Genomic DNA, 12,532 nt, shown 5'->3' with positions numbered 1-12,532 from the left:
GCTGGATGGCAACCGCGCGACGCTCGAACACGTGGGCGTAGTACATGGACGTCTAGAGGTCCTGTGGCCCGCACATCTCCACGTCCACGCTGATGTGGTCCAGTAGACCGTCGACGAAGAGTTCAGCCCACTGACAAGCCGAAACGCCTGGGGCGTGGCACGCCAGTGCCTGGAAGCGGTCGGCGAAGTCTTGCACCGAGGTGAGGAACGAAAGATGCCCAAGCTCCGCCAGACGGCTCCCGCATATAGGCAGACCGAAGCGCAAGAGGCACATACCGCAGAAACGCTCCCATGGCGGCGTGCCGCCCTTGTCCTGCTTGAGGGCGTAATACCACATCTTGGCGGCGCCGTGTGGATGATAGGAGGCGGTCCAGGTGCGGTCGGACGCGAGCGTGCGCTGCCCCCTGAAAAACTGGTCGCGTTGGTTGAGCCAATTCAGGGGGTCGATGGTGCCGTCGTAGGTCGCGAACTCCAGCTTGGAGAATCTCGGCGGCGTTTGGACATGGACGACGGGCGGGTGCGCCTCGTCAGCACGGAGCAGCGAGGATGACAGGGCCCGCCGATGCTGGCGAAGGGCTCGGCAGAGACGGAGGTCACGCCAAACTGCATGGCCGTGTGCGTCGCTGGCGGGGCCAGCACGTGCGGCCTGACAGAGGCTATCGTGTAGACCGGCTCAAGAGACCCAGCGAGCCCAGCCAATAACGGAGACGGCAACGGGCGAAACCGGACCTGGTGGATAGGCACCCCCAAGGCCGTCATCGGGATGCCCAGGGCCGCGGTCGCCGCCGGCGGCAGCTGCAGCTGTTGCCCTTGCTGCATGGTGGAGGCGCCGGGATTCATCGCTGGTGGCAGCTGCTACGGCAGGTGCTGCATGGCGGCGGCGACGGGGGTCGCCGAGGATGGCGGCTGCCACGGCGGCGGGGCGGTGGCGAAGAGCATAGGTGGCAGCGGCCCATAGGATCTCATGAGGAACGTGTAGATGTCCGTGACCGCCTGGGTAAGATCTCGGATGGCAGCCATCATCTCCTCCGGGGTGAAGACGACGGGGACGGGTTCGGAGGAGGTGACCGGCACCGGCAAGAGCGGGGCGCTGGCCGTGGCGGCCATCGGGACGGTCGTCGCGGTCGGCAGCGGGAGGGTCGGGGTGGGCGGCGGCGAGGACATGATCGCACCGAAGCTATCTGATACCAAATTGATAGGAACTGGGGATCCCTACCAGGGCGTGGTTTCAGGTTGTAGGGGTGAAAGAAAGGATGGCGTGGAGGAAGGCGTGGTCGCCGTCTTTGCGTGCGCGCGCGAGAGAGATAGAGATAGAGATAGAGATAGATAGATAGATAGATAGATAGATAGATAGATAGATAGAGAGCAGGGGCGGCGGCTAGGGTTGGGTCTCCGAGGGAGCCGAGCAAATATGATTGCTTCTTTCTTAATCTCAAAACGGGTCCTTACATGAGTTTATATAATCCTCTTAATAAGATAATTGGGTTAAGTTCCTAATAACGATAAGATAAATTGGGCCACAACTAATTGGGCTAAGCCCCTAATATGCCGGTCATAACAGTTTGCCACCACGCAAGTTAAATTTGCTATTGCATTTGGTCATCTCATGTACCAATCACAAGATGTATCAGGCAAGACCTATCACTCAGATTAATATGTAAGAACCAACAGCTTGTGCGTCCAGTCCTCTAATTCTGACTAGGTTCACATTATTACACAGTTCTTTGTTCTTTGATAGACGACATTCTATTTCTTGTAGATGTAAAGTCTCGTGTATCGACACTGCCCAAACATCATTTACACATTAACCTTCTTTAGTCTAACACTTTCAGTACATCCAATGGTATGATGGTTTAAATACACCTGAGTATATATTATGGAATAACATTTTGTACGATGCATCCAATGGTATGAATATGGTGTCTTAATACTACGTTCTATGTTGATGGTTAAGATTGGAACTATTTTGTTAATACCGATTCAAAAACGAACCCAATTTAACACAAGGGATTATTTTAAATAGAAAGCAAAGTCGAGGTTTGCATTGCTCTAAAAAACCACAGACTTGCATACTCTCGTGGGTATGCAAACAAGAAACATACTTGAACATGTAAATTGGGTCAAAACTCAAAAAGGCATTGGAAACAAAACGGCGAAATCAAGTGATTTGACTATTGAGATAGAAAAAAACTACAAAGGAGGTACTCCTTCACATTATTATTATGTCTGTTGGCACAAACCGGCCTGAACAGCTGTAGGAGCTAAATGCTAATCCAAGAAATGCTATTTAGTTCCCTCCACCTATGCTTAGGATCGTCCCTTTAGTGCACGCCCCATGTCCTTCAATTCGTAATGCTAGTAAAATGATGGAAATTAAAATACATGTCGAGGTCCAAGTTCTATCTTGATCGAGAAAGGATAATTTAGTGGTATCCGCCACCACCAGATCCTGATCCATTGCCTCCACCATTGCCAGTTCCGCCATTCTGGCTCTCACCGGTGCCGCCACCCATGCCACCACCCATTCCCGTGGCATAGCCTTCGCCATAAGAGCCAGTGCTACCGGTCTGAGCGGCGCCAGACCCAGCACCCGATCCAACTCCAACGCTTGGACCTTCAGCGACACTTCCGGTTGCGCCACCACCATTGCCGCTTCCTCCTGCATTTGCAAAGCCTCCAGAAGTGGCGTCGCTACCGGCCTGTCCAGCGCCAGCTCCGGCACCACCTCCATTTCCGTTGTTACCGCCGCCACCCCCGTTACCACTACCACCAGCATCTGAGTAGCTGGTACCATCACCACCGGCAACAGGAGTCGGTGCCTTTGTCACACCACTCTCACCATATCCCTTGCCAAGGCCAGACCCAACCCCAGTTCCGCTAGACCCATTTGCACCCCCACCACTACCCCCGCCCCCGCCATTACCATCAGCATTGGCGTATCCATTGCCGCTAGGGGCTGATGCAGAGCCACTCACACCACTCCCTCTACCAGAACCAGATCCGAAACCAGACCCGGATCCACCCTTTGATCCTCCCCCACCGCCTGCTCCTCCTCCTCCTCCAGACCCCTTGGCGAAATTCCACTTGTTACCCCAATCTCCACCGCTTTCACTATATCCTAAGCCTCCACCCGATCCAGACCCTCCACCCCATCCACTCCCACCATTCGCACCACCTCCCCCACCACCTCCTCCACCACCACCTGAAGCACTGGAGGAGCTAGCTAGCATCCTTGCTGCATCGGCGAACCCAATGCTCACAAGGACAACAAAGCCAAGAGCTGCAAGCCTGGTGCTAGTAGCCATTGTGAGTGAGCTGTGTGGAGTGAGATGGTCGAGTTGGGTGCTGAGTGCAGAGAAGGTTGGGTCAGTATATATAGTGCTGGGGGCCGTGCATGGGTGCGAGATCTTACGGTGAACCGATCGAGTGATTTTGGTTGTGCATTGAATGGGTTATTCGATGAGAAGTTTCCTATGATCAGAGTGACGGTAGTACTGTTGACTGTGTATATGTCGATCTAGTTCCACAGTAGCCGCTAGCAAGACGTGCAGCATGTAATTGTCATGCAAATCTCTCTCCTTACTCACGACAGTAATTTATTGATTGATGCAGATCAACTAGTATGCAAAAGATCCCCATCGCCTGACATAGACAGACTAGTTATATCTGTTCGATGCCCTACACATGTGGAAGTACGCGTAAGCTGATGATCGATGTAGGTACGCAATGCGATCAGTGGACTCGGATCCTTTGACATTGGCATTTCCTGTTAGTCTGCTCGCCGAGTTCATCGTGCACCGTGCATCGCCCGGCGACTTACCTTACCTAGGGTTTACTAACCCATTGTCAACAACTTTGACCGAGTAGCGCACTCTGGCTCTATTCTAGGCGCATGCAAATTAACAACGAGATACGTCGATCGGTGATAATTACAGTGTCCAAGTTGACCTAGTGGCAGGCTAGGATCGATCGAGCTGGCATTCCATTCTCCAGCTGCATGCAAGGCTCCGGATGGGTGGGCAGAAACGAGAAGAGTAGCTAGCTAGCTAGCCATGTTCACTCACGGCCGGGATCCCATCTTAATTTAGTTAATGGTTTGATTAGTATCAACAAAACTCGATCGCGTTCCGTAGGTCTGACTTCCTAAATTACTGCACATGCTCTCCAAAAGTCCAAATACACACCTTTGAACCCGTCTCCACGGCGACTAACATACTCCCTCCCTCCGTACAAATATATAGGGACTAATAAGTTTTTTTAGGTTGCCTTTAACCACCGGTTGAAACGAAAATATGTTTTACAACACCTGCACCCAGGCCCGTCTATCCTAGCCATCTATTTTTTGCATCGCGATTCGTGCAAACACATTTCTCTTTTTTGTTTCTGTTCCATAGAACATGTTTTGAACTTCAAACTTCCACAACACAACAAAGATTTCTATCTAGAATCTGGGATAAAACTTTCAGATTTTTTCGTCCAATATAAATATACAAATTAAGTTTTTTTTGGTAAAAAAATCTTATTTTTAAAATTTATGTCGGACCAAAAAATATGAAAGTTTTATCTCACGTTCTAGTTAGGAAGCTTTGTTCTGCTGCAAAGTTTTAGATTCAAGATATGTTCTATATGAGAGAAATAAAAAAGAGAAATTTATATGTAAAATGTTAGTTGTGTTGCACAGATCTCAAAGCAATAATAAAGAGCTATGATAGATGGGCCTGGGTGCAGGTGTTCAAAAAATCTGCGTCCCCGGTTGAAACAAGAATATGATGTATATGCTATATTAGGTATACCATCAAATTCGATATGAAATGAATTTTTAATGATAGAATTAGATTATTAATTTTATCAACAGTCAAAAGCAATCTTGAAAAAACGTATTCGGTCTTATATATTTCAAGGGAATAGAGTACTTGGCTGTTGGTGTTGATGTTCATACCGTGGGCTATACTATTAAGTCAGTGTATGCTTTCTTTATTTCTTCTGTTCTTTATGGATTATATTTCAAGGGAATAGAGTTACAATCTGAAGTTACAAAATCGAAAATGCAGGGAGGACGTTGATTAAGCCAACATGCAGTGAGCCAGTGATCCACTCTGTGCACCCAACAAGGTGACTAGACTATGAGGTACCCTATTTTGATCACGCGAAACTTTTCTAAGAATAAAATTTTGTGCTTCAGTATGAGCCTTGGTCTCAGAGACAAGGTGTTTGTAATTAGAACAGGGTAGTGAATCATTAGAGAGAGTCGATAGCGCCTAGTCCAATCTGATTGGAAGGCATCCGGGAGGTCAGTCCACTATAGTAGCGACCCCTTCCATTATCACATGCATGTTGTTCTTGACTCGACCACATCGTTGCAGTGGAAAAGGTGTCTATATGCAGCAAAACTAACACTTCCATCAAGATTTCTGAGGATCGTACTGATATCCCCCAAGTGCAAGGGATCGCATAAGTCTTCGTTCGTAAGGTTACAACCCTTAATTTATATGCTACATGATCGGAGTCAAAGAATGCTTATAAGGTTTAACCGTTGAGTCGTTAATTCAACCACACCTGAAAACAAGTATGTGCTTGAATAATTTATTAGTAGTAACGGAAATGTTGTGTGACGGTGTGCAACACCAGGGGTAGCCTGTCGGGCGGCACGATAGATGGTGAGCCAGCCTGGGTGTTTCGCAGAGCTTCCAGCAGTGCAGAGAGTCCCACCGATCGGAGTTGTAGGTCGGGTAGGAATTCTGTAACCTTAGGCCTCGTCCTTATAATTAAGGTGAGGCTAGGGGGTAGTTTCGGGGAATATGGCATCATTGAACACAAGGCATTTACTTCATTAATCAAAGCAAAGCAGAAGTAGGGTATTACCTTGACCACACTAGTAGAAAACAGAGTTTTGGTCCAGGCCAGATAAGAGCATTAATCCCGGTTCTGTTACGAACCGGGACCAATGGGTGCATCATCCCCGGTTCATGAGGCCAGGGCGCGGGTCAAGACTCGGGGGCCATAGGTCCTGGTTCGGCCGACCCCTTTGGTCCCGGTTCCCGACACAAACCCGGACCAAAGGGCCTCGCTCCTGACGCAGCCCCTTTAGTTCCGGTTGGTAGCTGGAACAGGGACTAGAGATTAGGCTTCTGTCCCGGTTCTAGCGGACTAAAGAGATGCATATATATGCTCGCCCCTGCCCACTCACTCCTATGTTGTTTGGCCGGACGGCGTGTGGGAGGTGTGTGCCGCTCTGCTCTCACCTCCGATGCACATGAGGTGTTCAATGAAATGCCCGAACCACACTTAAGCTTTCTCCTCTCCAAGCTCGACCTCCAAACTCCATTTTTCTTAAGATTTGTCTAGGTTTGGCGGTCTGCCCCGTCCCGTCCCCGTCCTCACCTCCGTCGATCGCTCGCACCAATCTCGTCGACGGCAGCACCGTGGTGAGCCTCTTGTTTTTATCTTATTTTTAAAATAAAAAAATTCTTACTTGTATGATTTAGATAGATACTTGTATAATTTTCTTACTTTTATTATTGTTTGTTATTATAAAGTGCCATGGTTCTGGTATCCGCCCCCGTCGGCCCTCGTCCTGTCTATGATTCGGATGTGGTATATTATCATTTATTATTATTTATTTCATTTAGTGTTTATGACAATTATGCCGACCAACATGACATAGATGTTTTTTTGTCTCGGAGGTATGTGAACCGAAAATTCCAACCGACCCTCTTGTCGAGAGGTTAAATTTAGTTGAAAAAAACAATTACTTGAAGAAATTTTTTAAAAGAATTGAGGAGGAGAAGATGGAATGGGAGTTGCTTGTTGCGGATGTCGTCGATGATGACAAGATCAAGATGGATGCAATGCACTTGAAGATTAGAAAGATTAGAAAATATGCCATTCATAATGAGGCTTGATATCATTATGTCGTTTGATCAATTGTTACCTTAGTTGCGATTATGATCGCATTTGTTGTTGCATTTAAATGTTTTACATAGTTTTATGTTAGTTTCAATGTATATTTTAGTTAGATGCTTTAGAGAGCTATATGTTGTTCTATGAGAACTATGTATGAAATTTATGTATTTATTTTTTCAGTAATAACATTTGATCACTACTGTACTTTGGTTTTAATGTGATGATGAACTTGTATTAATTTGGTCACTTCTCTATTCATGATATTCTGTAATGGTTTTTGATACACTTAATTATATAATGCACGCATATGAACCGGCAATGGATGTACAGTAACCGACGCACCTCAGTGTATATTGAGGGACTATATAAATTTCTCGAAGTGGCTGAGGCAAACAAGCAGAATGGTTTTACGTATTGTCCATGTATTGTCTGTGGGAATACGAAGGATCACTCTTCTGTGAAAACCCTTCACATCCACCTGCTTGAGAAGGGTTTCATGCCACACTATAATGTTTGGACCAAGCACGGAGAAAGAGGGGTTATGATGGAAGACAACAAAGAAGAAGAGGATGATGACAACTATCCCCCTAAATATGGTGATACTGCAACGGGGGGAGCTGAAGATCAAGAGGAACTAGACGATGTGTCCGATGATAATCTTCGTCGGGTCATTGTTGATGCAAAGAGAGAATGCCAAAGTGAAAGTGAGAAGTTGAAGTTCGATCGCATGTTAGAGGATCACAAAAAGGGTTGTACCCAAATTGCGAAGATGAGAACACAAAGTTCGGTACCACACTGGAATTGCTACAATGGAAAGCAGACAATGATGTATCTGACAACGAATTTGGGAAACTACTGAAAATAATGATGATGAAGCTTCCAAAGGATAACGAATTGCCTGACAGTACGTACGAAGCAAAGAAGGTTCTATGCCCTATAGTATTGGAGGTGCAGAAGATACATGCATGCTCTAATGACTGCATCCTCTACTGCGGTGAGTACAAGGATTCGAACGCATCCCTGCTATGCGGTGCATTGCGGTATAAGATCAGATTAGATGACCCTGGTGATGTTGAGGGCGAGCGCCCCAGGAAGAGGGTTCCTGCCAAGGTGATGTGGTATGCTCCTATAATACCACGGTTGAAATGTCTGTTCAGAAAGAAAGAGCATTCCAAGTTGTTACAATGGCACAAATAAGACCGTAAGAAAGACAAAATGTTGAGAGTACCCGCTGACGGGTAACAGTGGAGAAAAAATAAGAGAAAGAGGGGAGACTTTGCAGGTGAGGTAAGGAACGTATGGTTTGGTTTAAGTGCATATGGCATTAATCCTTTTGGGGAGCAGAGCAGCAATCATAGCACCTGGCCCGTGACTCTATGTATCTACAACCTTCCTCCTTGGTTGTGCATGAAGCGGAAGTTCATTATGATGCCTGTGCTCATCCAAGGTCCTAAGAAACCCGGCAACAACATTGATGTGTACCTAAGGCCATTAGTTGAAGAACTTTTACAGTTGTGGAATGGAAAAGGTGTACGTGTGTGGAATGAGCACAAACAGCAGGAATTTGACCTACATGCATTGCTGTTTGCAACCATCAATGATTGGCCTGCTCTTAGTAACCTTTCAGGACAGACAAATAAGGGATACCACGCATGCACACACTGTTTAGATGATACCAAAAGTATATGTTTGGACAAATGCAGGAAAAAAGTGTACCTGGGACATTGTCGATTTCTTCCGACCAACTATCAATGTCGAAAGAAAGGCAAGAATTTCAAAGGTGAGGCAGATCAACGGAAGAAGCCCGTCCTCCGTACTGGTGATGACATACTTGATATGGTCAAGGATTTACAAGTAATCTTTGGAAAGGGTCCTGGCGGACAATCTATTCCGAATGACGCTGACGGATGCGCACCCGTATGGAAGCAAAAATCTATATTTTGGGACCTACCCTATTGGAAAGACCTAGAGATCCGCTCTGCAACCAACGTGATGCATGTGACGAAGAATCTTTGTGTGAACCTGCTAGTATTTTTGGGCATGTATGGGAAGACAAAAGATACACCTGAGGCACGGGAGGACCAGCAACATGTGCACGAAAAAGACGGCATGCATCCAAAGTAGTATGAAGGTCCTGCCAGCTATGCTCTTACCAAAGAACAGAAGGAAATCTTCTTTGAATGCCTGCTTAGTATGAAGGTCCCGTCTGACTTCTCATTGAATATAAAGGAATAATAAATATGGGAGAGAAAAATTTACAGAACCTAAAGTCTCATGACTGCCACGTGATTGTGACGCAACTGCTTTCGGTTGCATTGAGGGGGCTTCTACTGAAAAACTTTCGATTAGCCATTGTGAAGCTATGTGCATTACTCAATGAAATCTCTCAGAATGTAATCGATCCAGAAATCCTACCAAGGTTAAAGAATGATTTAGTGCAATGTCTTGTCAGTTTCGAGTTGATGTTCCCACCAACCTTATTCAATTTCATGACGCGCGTCCTAGTTCATCTAGTCGACGAGATTGCCATTTTGGGCCCTGTATTTCTACACAATATGTTCCCCTTTGAGAGGTTCATGGGAGTTGATGGTGTCCTGGACTAGGGGGTACTCACCACGTCATCTCCTGATCTATTAGATTGGGTCGGGCCCCCCATGGCCGTATACTCATGGGCCAGTTCGGATAGCTACCACATACAAGGAAGATTCCACAAAGACTTGGCGATCAAGACAAGGACTTCTCCCCACCGGTGTATTCGGCTAAGACTCTTGTTAACCTAGGCCTCTGGTGCATTATATAAACCAGGGCCAGACTAGTCGATAGAATAGACAACATACAGAACAACAATCATACCATAGGCTAGCTTTTAGGGTTTAGCCTCCTTGATCTCGTGGTAGATCTACTCTTGTACTACCCATATCACCAATATTAATCAAGCAGGACGTAGGGTTTACCTCCATCAAGAGGGCCCGAACCTGGGTAAAACATCGTGTTCCTTGCCTCCTGTTACCATCCGGCCTAGACGCACAGTTCGGGACCCCCTACCCGAGATCCGCCGGTTTTGACACCGATATTGGTGCTTTCATTGAGAGTTCCGCTGTGTGATCGACAAAAGGATCGATGGCTCGCCTGCAGATCAACTGCGACTTCGGCGTCTTCGTCACCAGTTCGACTGGTCACCTTGGTTCAACCAAGAATTGCGCCCCGTGTTCGGATCACCATGTTCGGACGAGGGCCTTCATCAAACATCAACTCCGATCTCTATCAAGATCACGGAGGAATCATCTATGGAGCTCGGGGGCTCAACGTCAACATTGCCCTCAAGCGACTGTGCTGTTTTTTTGGACAGTGAACTCGTATCTGCCGCCACCACCTCCTCGAGTATCTCTTTGACGACCGCTTTGGTGGAATTGTGCGGAATTGAGTCTATAACAACCCTGGAAAATTTCGTCGAGTTCCGATGAAGGAATCTCTGGCAATCCACGATATACCGGAGCCCTGTCAAATCTGGATGGGAATTTGGATGAGTTTAGGGCGTGGTGTCCAGCTTCTAGCTCGGACGTCCTTTGTAAGATCCAACTGTTGATCGGCTGTGGAATTCCTATATCTACCACCTCTCAAAATTTCAGCTCGATCCGACCGTCCAAACTCCGGAAACCTTCCGATTAGTGCATCACTTTTCGGATTTGTTTTCTGCGCAAAAACGAATCCGACCCGAGTTCATCTTTTTTATGAACGGGATTTCGGATATCCCTTTTGAAGGAAGTTTTGTATGGCGTATTGTGTTTTGTTCCCGAACACATCCCACTAACTTTAAGATCTTTTAAACATGATCTTCAACATCATGCTGGTGTCAAACCAGTCCGGCAATATTACTCCACGGCTGCCGACCTGCGCTAGACACGTCGTCACTTTAGCCGAGCTCAACTTTTTCGGATCATCATCTCGGCAAGCCGAACAAGAGTCCTGCATCGCGAAGGATAAATCATCATCAACATCACCGCCCCATGGATTACACAAAGCGGGCATACCGGCATCGTCGCACGGTCGCTTCATCAAGCCGGCATCGACCACGTCACGACCTGCATCGACAGGGCCGCACTATTGCTTCTTCAAGCTGGTGTCCATCACGCCGACCTACTTCGACTCATCGGCTGACGTCGAGGCTTCGACATCTTGGCTGGACCGGGGGCTTCGCCATCTCTTCATCAACCTACTCCGGACACTTTGGCGTCACTAGCCGACCAGCTCCGTCACGTTAGCTAGGCCGAGGGCTTTGCCTCGGCAAGTCAACCTTTACCAGCATTGACATGCCGTCATTTTATCGCCCATCAGGCAATGGGTGTGCGGAGCGAGTCCCAATTTTGGTAATCACTTTCCTTCGGATTGCTACAACAAATAAACCAGGTGCTATTAATCCCAGCATTTTTTGCTTGTTTGGTTTTATTTTTCCCAAGGAATTATTACTCTGGTTTGTCCATGATATGTACACAAGTCTATCAAATGGTGACCGCATCAACGACGGTCGCGTGGTGGTTCGATCAGTTTCCGTACATAGTCCGGCGAACACCGCATCCGGAGCTCGGACCGACCTGTGAATTCAGGCTTTACCACACCTTTACTACATCACGCCGACGCCCTGCATCGACATTGACTTCGGCGCCAGGCCATATTTCTTATATTCCTCACTTTGCATAAATTATTTATTATGCAACATTTTTTTTAATTATCATTATTACTATTATCTCCGGTTTGCACTAATTTTTGTGCACAGGAAAATGATCTGGGGACTTCGACGTCACTCTGCCGGTCTGCATTGACCGTGCTATGTCACCACTTCGACGTGTCGAGCTCTCCGCTCCGCCACCTCGGGACCTGCTTGGGGGATGGAACCTTGCCCCGCATCAAGCTCGGACCGCGTCATCAATACCGAACACATTAACCAGCTAAGTCGCTTTCATGCTCAAAGCTTTAATTTGTAACTTGTGTTCGGTTCGACCAAGCATTATACTTTTTGGAAAAAAGTTGCTTGTAAAAAATTTCCTTGTCCAAACTTTGTTTGTGACGCATAAATTCAAATAGCCAATTCATTTGGGGGCTTCCTTCATGAAGCTTTTCCACTTGCATATGATTATACTTGTACGGCTTCGTTCCTTGTTCGTGTATTACGCCACAATATGTACCATATTGACTTAAGCGATTTGCAAGCTGGGTTGCCTCGCTCCTGTGTTTACCCCTACGTTCCCGATTGTTCGGCTAGGGAGTAAAGGGAGCACCTCTGCGATTGTCACGATCGGGTCGCCCGAGCCAGACCTCAGACTGGATGAAGCCGAAAGCTAGCACTCTTATAGTTTTCAATGATGGTCGGCACACAGCGGAACTCATGAGTACAAAAAATTTATTGCACAAGTCTCATAATAACAATGAGCACCGAAGAAAGGTATAGGTGGGGGTACTATTTTCTTCGAAGATGCTTCTTACACTTCACGGTAATATAGCATAAGTTCCCTGAGCGTGCTTTGTCTGTTACAGCCTTATGGCATGATTGCCTGGTTATTGGAAACACCGTCGATATTCTCGACCGAAGGAGTACATAACACTTTTCGGTCCTTGACCGAAGAGGGAGAAG

At 47.0% G+C, this 12,532-nt stretch overlaps 1 protein-coding gene across 1 annotated transcript; it reads right to left on the bottom strand.

The window, feature by feature from the left end:
- Positions 1-2,095: 2,095 nt before the first annotated feature.
- LOC119287395 (putative glycine-rich cell wall structural protein 1) lies at positions 2,096-3,332 on the bottom strand. Its single transcript, XM_037566932.1, has one exon. The coding sequence runs from the start codon at positions 3,303-3,305 to the stop codon at positions 2,424-2,426; it is 882 nt and encodes a 293-aa protein (XP_037422829.1). The 5' UTR covers positions 3,306-3,332; the 3' UTR covers positions 2,096-2,423.
- Between the last annotated feature and the right edge of the window lie 9,200 nt (positions 3,333-12,532).

Source organism: Triticum dicoccoides, chromosome 4A (assembly GCF_002162155.2).
Source record: "Triticum dicoccoides isolate Atlit2015 ecotype Zavitan chromosome 4A, WEW_v2.0, whole genome shotgun sequence".
NCBI lineage: Eukaryota > Viridiplantae > Streptophyta > Magnoliopsida > Poales > Poaceae > Triticum > Triticum dicoccoides.
This window is presented reverse-complemented; position numbering and strand designations above follow the sequence as displayed.

Excerpts from the sequence above, each read along its gene's own strand:
- LOC119287395 (XM_037566932.1), bottom strand. The coding sequence starts at position 3,305 with ATGGCTACTAGCACCAGGCTTGCAGCTCTTGGCTTTGTTGTCCTTGTG.